Source organism: Macrobrachium nipponense, chromosome 17, assembly GCF_015104395.2.
Source record: "Macrobrachium nipponense isolate FS-2020 chromosome 17, ASM1510439v2, whole genome shotgun sequence".
NCBI classification, from domain to species: domain Eukaryota; kingdom Metazoa; phylum Arthropoda; class Malacostraca; order Decapoda; family Palaemonidae; genus Macrobrachium; species Macrobrachium nipponense.
In genome coordinates this window covers 26552001-26558627 of record NC_087210.1, presented here as the reverse complement: position 1 = coordinate 26558627, position 6627 = coordinate 26552001, and the positions used below count along the sequence as shown (strand labels likewise).

Here is a 6627-nt window from a genome sequence, read left to right as displayed (position 1 = left end):
TGCCCAGGTACTTTATCCTCTGCTTAGGGATGAGATTGGATTTCTCAAGATTCACTACAATCCCTAGGCTGCAACAAAACTCGAGAAGTCGATCCCTGTCCTGGAACAACTGCTAGAGGGAGCTCGCCAGGAAAAATTGTCAAGATAACTCAAAACACATATCCCATGCAAATGGGCCCAAGCTGATACAAGGGTGAACAGTCACACAAACACCCAGGGAGTGGTTGAGAGGCTGAAGCAGAGTACCCTGAATTGGAGTATGCTTCCCAGAGGATAAAATAAAGGTACTTGTGGGGGGATGGATGGACATTTGAAAATACACATCCATCAAGTCCACCTTAAGCATGAAGTCATTTTCCTGATGGAAGCGAGCACGGAGCCTGGTTTCCATCATGGAAAGGGTCTGGCGAATGAATCGGTACAAGGGAGAGAGGTCTATGACTGGTCTCCCACCCCTGAAGCTTTCTCTACAAGAAAGATGCATCTGTAAAAGACAGGGGATTGATATGACATGACTTCCACAACATCTTTCTTCAGCATTGGTCACACCTCCTCCTGGAGTGGGAGATCCTTCAGCAAACTGGGAATGTAGGCGAGGAAACAGGACAAGGTTGATGGTGAGAGGTGGTTGAGACTCAAAAGGGAAGTAGATATCCCTCCTGAAGGAATCCACTACCTAGGTCTCAGGCTCCATGTTGCTGTCATGTTGCCCACCCACCCAACCACCAATGGCAGCAGCTGGAGGGGAACGTCGCCCCCTAGCATCCTCACTACTTCTTTCCTTTGCTTGCTCCCTTTTTAAGACTGGAAAGAGGGTTGAAAGGAACATATTTGCATGCCTTTCTTGGTAGAGGAAGAAGGTTGGGTGTCACCTTGAGTGCCCTTCAAAAGCCTGGGTCTTCTTAGGGGCTGAGGAAGTGCTAGCCTGACCTGAGGTCTTGGCAAATGCCTGGTGGACAAGGCGGTCATTGTCTTCGGCATGTCTCTTGACCACCACAGCATCTACTAACTCTGGGGGAAGAAAGAGGCAGAAGCCAGCAATGTTCTGTTCTTAAGGGCCAATGCCGACTCAGGACCTACATACCTGGGGATCCGATTCAGGACAGCATTCCTGCCCTTCAGCACCAGGTTTGCCCACAGATTTGCCATCTGGTGGGCCAGGTAGGAGATAGCCTTACCTCCAGAATGGCACAGTCTCCCAAAACTGGATTCCTCTCCAGGGATGGTTGCACCTGAGGAGGTGGCAATTTTAGAAACTGTGAAAGACCACAGATTTAATCAGGAGACTGACTGGGGAGCTGCCATAATGGTGGCCTCAAGGTTCGCTGCCTCTTGCTGCGAGAGGGGGGGACCTCTTCCACGGCAAAATGTTGCAGCAAGAGACCCAGGCCTAGATAAACCAGGTATGGGTCAACCTGCTTAGTCAGGAAGGACCCCTTCGAGGCTGTGTAGAATCACTTGTCAAGGCAGAGGAAGGGGAGGGAGCTTATCTCAGTGGTTCAACTGAAGTGAATTTTCTTGCCCAGAGACAAGGTAATTTACCTGGTTGAGTACCCACTCAGCAAGCACAGACCATGACAGCCATACTGAAGCCTTGGGTTCCTTCTTGGGACCCCAAAAGGATACGAGGCACAAGGGATGAACCACAACAAAGGTCCGAGAAGAGAACCCACAGTGTAGGCCTTCATAGGCGAACTCTGAGAAGAAGAAATCTCGCCGGGGTCCTTCCTGTCTGACTCATGCCTCGCAGTAATACCCCAGGAGGTTGAGGGGACAGATGAAGGGGATCAAGCACTCCTACCTGTCCTGCTAGGAGAACCAGCAGAAAAGGCAGGCCATGGGCAGGGTCACCAACCCATGGTGGTGACGGCATCACAGGTCTAAGAGAGCACCTATTTCTTGGCGAAGCACTACCCTAAGGAAAGGTGAGAGGTTCACTCTAGTGTACCCATGCACTCAGCTCGGGTGAGCAGGGCTGATCACGTGATCACATTCGGGGGCTGGCTGAAGTCGAGTGCTTGGGCACTGGCTGACACAAACATATGCCATCCTCACGACATGCTCTAGTCCTCTTTGAGACAGCAGGGCGGGAACCTGGCTGAGCACTTGAAGCAGTGCTGGCAGGAAGTGTCAAAACACCTGCATGTTATCACACTTTCTCTTGTCCTGTGCCTAAACCAGACTGGGGCGCGGACTTGCCAGTGCTGGTTTGGGGTGCTTGAGATTCTGCAGAATCCCAAGAACTCAAAGTGACTCAGCTTGGCCGAGCACCTGATAGTACTCCAAAATCTCATACAGAACGATCAATGGGAGCAGTCTGTTCTCAAGCATCTGAAGAAACTCTGGTAGAGACAGGCACAATGCCAGTCTTAGAAGCAGACTTCTTTGAACCGGTATTGGGAAAGCAGGCCTTGGGAGGCTGCGCACCCGAGGCTCCTCAGACGCAAGACCCTGGTGGGGTAAACAAACTGGATCCCAAGGCTGAGGGCTGGGAGGAGATAAAGAGATCCCACTGCCTCCCCTGTGGAGGGAGCCCCTTAGAAATCTTGGGATGGAACTTCTTGTGGAGGGGGGAGGGAGAGGCAGCCTTCTTCTTTGCCTGATGAACCTCAGAAGAAGAAGGGGAGGAGGTAGGAGATGATGAAGTCGAAGATGAAGCCGAAGACAACGAAGATGACAAGGACACCTTACCGGACCTCTTCTTCAATTTCCTTTTCGACATTTTCAGGATGGCGGTCAGGTCCCCCATCCAAGAGGGAGTAGCAGAAACCACAGGAACAGCCAGGGCAGCTAGGGCAGCAGGAACAGCAGGAGTGGCAATAGGAGCAACCAGGGCAACTGGGGCAAGAGGCACAGCAAGAGCAGCCCAGGCGACAAGAACAGCAGGAGCCACTGGGACAACAAGAGCAACTAGGACAGGAGGCACAACATGCATAGCCTGGACCATGGGTATGACAGGGGGCAGAGACACCACATACTGGGGTGCCATAGCATGAACAGCAGGCTGGTCCACCACTGCCGGGGTCATTAAGTTGGAAAATGTGTCGACATCGATGTGGGGACCTTCGCAAAAGCCATCATGGTTACTGTGGTCGTCGTCTGGGTGGCCACAGCATGGGTGACCACCTGGAAACCCCTCAAGTGCACCAAGATACCCTGCACAGATGGACAGCTCGAGAGCCCCAAGAACATCCATGCTTCCAGGAGCTTGGCTGTCTCACAATGCTCGGCTGCCAGACCTGAAGAAGCATGCAAAGCTGGGTGAGTGGAAGGAGACTCCTCTCACTCCAAGGTTAAAGTTTCTCCCTCAGAGTAAGCAGAAGCCTCCCAGGAAGAGGTTTTTTGATCGTAGTCCCCCCTCTCCCCTCGACAATCTTCACTCGTTGAAGTGAGTAAAGATGACAAAGGTGAGACAACCAGAAGGGGAAGTTTACCAGGTGGGAGAAACAAGGAAGAAGGGTTGGCTACCAAGGGCATAGTTAGAGGCATAAATCCTTCCGACACCTTGGCACAAGGAAATTGAGGATTACAATCATGCCCCCTGCAAGTAGTGCAGAGGACATGAGTGTCGACAGTGATTGGAGACTGGAAGTGGGTGCAACCCTAGCCGCCAACACCAGGATATACACGCTGGGTGGCGGCCTTCCAAACAGGATTTGATGATTCGTGGGCTGGCATACTCAATTAATAACAAACAAAAACAAATATACACAAGACCAATCAAGAACAAGAAAAACTCCACCATGAATATAGTGAAACCGCAATCAGAGCCGAGAACTACCATACATGTCTGCATTGCACGGCGGCTGAAAGTAAATTGGAATGTTTACATCCAGGCAGGTGGGACTCCTGCCTACTGGATGGTAGTTAACTGCCTAACCACCTTGTTCAAAATTCTAACAATTTCATCCAGAAAGTCCCTCTCTCTAGGGAGGCCCAGTTGAGGGAAGAGTAATATGTACTGTCCCCCACAGTGTTAATTACCCTGGGATCTTCACCTGGATATACACCATACCCACTGTGTTAAGGGTTGTCAGTCCATCGAGATTGGACCCAGCATTGAGGGCATGGATTGGCATAAAAATTTCCCTTCACTCGACCACATCGGGTACTCTAGTTGTACGAGTGGAGCGGCATGCTGTCCAACAGCACCCTCCATCAAGTTAAAAGAGCAGTGAATCCCATAATCCAATACCAAACCAGGGTCATCAACAAATGCGGAGGGAGGGAAAGGGAAAATTTATGGAGGAGGAGTAAAGGAGTTAAAGGTCCCAATGTTCAGTTGAATCCACAGCAGGGTGAGAGAATAGGCACAAAAAACCATACTCTTCCTGTGGATCCCTAAGGCCCCCTCCTCCTCATCAAGGGGGTGGGATCAGGGGGAGAATTTATGGCAGAAATTAAACCATTTGTCTCCCTCCGAGTATATCTGATATGTGATTAGCAGGGTTGCAACACCAGTCAGGTGAGAACATATGCATTTTGTCGCTGCTGAGGGGAAAGCAATCACTACCAAGGATAACAAATCTGTTCTAGTTTTTTGAATGAGCAAGATTGTGATTGAAAACTCCAAACTGAAGTGGAGGGCCATTTACATATTCCAATGGTTTGTTTCATGTGATCACATTAACAAAAATCATATCAAAACTTACCAGTATATTATCTTCTGATGGTTCTAATGTAATTCTTTTGAGGTCATCAGTGTCTTCACTGGTTCGACACAAGTTGAGATAAAACTGAAACACACAAAAATTTTGGGAAAAATCAGGAATGCTATTCTTCATGGTGATATCAATAGCGCATCTGAAGACTGCCAAACTAAGAGCTCCAACTTTTGTAGAATATGAAAAAAAAACTTTAAAAAAACTTTTACATCTTTACATGACTGTATATGAACTACTATTTAGATTCCCCTAAAATAACACATCTTCAACACAAATGAATGGATAACACTGCCCAATGAGCTATTCACTAAAATCTGATTACAACTAACTCAAATGATCTCTTCATTGAATTTTAACTCTAAAATGAAAATATCCTCCTAGAAGAAACTGTTTTAGACTTCATGATATAAAAATGAGGAAAACAAGTTTTCATGAAGTTTACAGCAACTACAGTATATCAAGTAATCCCACGACAGAAAACATTACAGTTAAGACAACAGAAACAATTACATCAACCAATTTTTGTGTATTTTCTCACTGATTCTGACTTACATCACTTTTAACAGGCAGCCAGAACTTGGCTAAATATACTTACCAATCTATATATCTATGTAACAAGCTGAAATTTTATAACTGTTAAAAAATAGCATGAAGAAAATGTTCAATATGGTAAAGTCTCCCATACTTGCTAATAAAAAAAAAATGAATACGTAAGATTATTGCAAAGCTTGTGTCATGCAGTATTATTGTGTTTGTTTTCTTAATGTAACAGTTCAGAAGTCAATGTTACCACAATACTAATTTTATTGTCATTAAATACATTGTGTGTTTAATAAAGTGAATTATGATTGCCCTCAACATAATCAGTGTTAGGATTACGTACTATACATATAAGCATTTAATTTAGGAGTAAACTTGTGTAAAGTTTATAAAATGTTATGTGGATTAAAATTCGTCTACTCTAGTGAATTCTCAAAAAACATCAATGAAAAATGATAAACCTGTATAAATGTAGTCTTCTGTACAGCAACATGCGTGATGAGGCAGATGAATACAAATACTATGGAGATTACGAAGAAGATCATGGTGTTGGTTCGTTGGTCGTCCAACAACAGCTTTGTCACAATGCGATTCCCGGAGATGATTAAGCCGGCAGTGCCTGGGTGGTGGTCAGGTACATGTCAGCTGTCTGATAAATACTTTCATGCACAGAGTAAGAAGAAAGGTAAAAAAGAACTCAGCTATATTGAAAAGTTACAAAATCCTACAGCTCAGAGACAAGACACAGGAGAAACTTATATTAATGATATAAAATAAACTACATTCAGTGAAAACAAACTCTTACCGTAGTAATATCATGACATTATAACAAGGTTCAAATAAAAATATAGGCAATGCAAGCATTGGAGTAACAGATAGTACAACATGGCACTTTAGCCAGAGAAATCTTAAAGGTAAATGTCCCAAGAATAAAGGATAGATCATCATGTATTTGACTATCTAGTTCCTTGGGAAGGAAGTTTATTGTACTGGTTCTTATGATTCGGAAATTACATTTTGTTTCCAGGACAAGAGTTTTCCACTATCAAAATGGGAAAGGGAAAACAGAGAAAAAAATTATATGCCTAAAAACCTTTCATAATTATTCATTCCTTCATTCACTCAATTGTACTTTCCTACCAAACATCAAAGCTCCTATGTGTACTTCAAATACCAACTATTCTTGCTTGTATATTTCATATCTTTTTCAAAAATAAATATTGCCTACCAACTTCTGTTTGTCAGAAATGAAAACATTTTAGATATTGTAAAAGCAAGCCTCTACAGCAAAATTTTCTTAAGGGGTTATTGCTTGCAGAGCAAATTGCACAATAGTAGATGATATTAACCCTCTTGTGCACAGGTAAAAAATATAAGGGAGTAAGGTACACAACTTTTCCCCCGGGGGCAAAAAGAACATGCA

The 6627-nt window shown here is 45.0% G+C and overlaps 1 protein-coding gene across 2 annotated transcripts in view; it reads right to left on the bottom strand.

Moving 5' to 3' along the window:
- Nucleotides 1–6627, bottom strand: part of LOC135196143 (equilibrative nucleoside transporter 4-like) — a gene marked incomplete in the record, with an annotated part of 265861 nt that overhangs the window by 129460 nt on the left and 129774 nt on the right. For both annotated transcript variants that reach the window (XM_064222693.1, XM_064222692.1), the window contains 2 exon segments: nt 4653–4736; nt 5666–5823. In XM_064222693.1, the coding sequence (XP_064078763.1) occupies nt 4653–4736; nt 5666–5823 (242 nt within the window).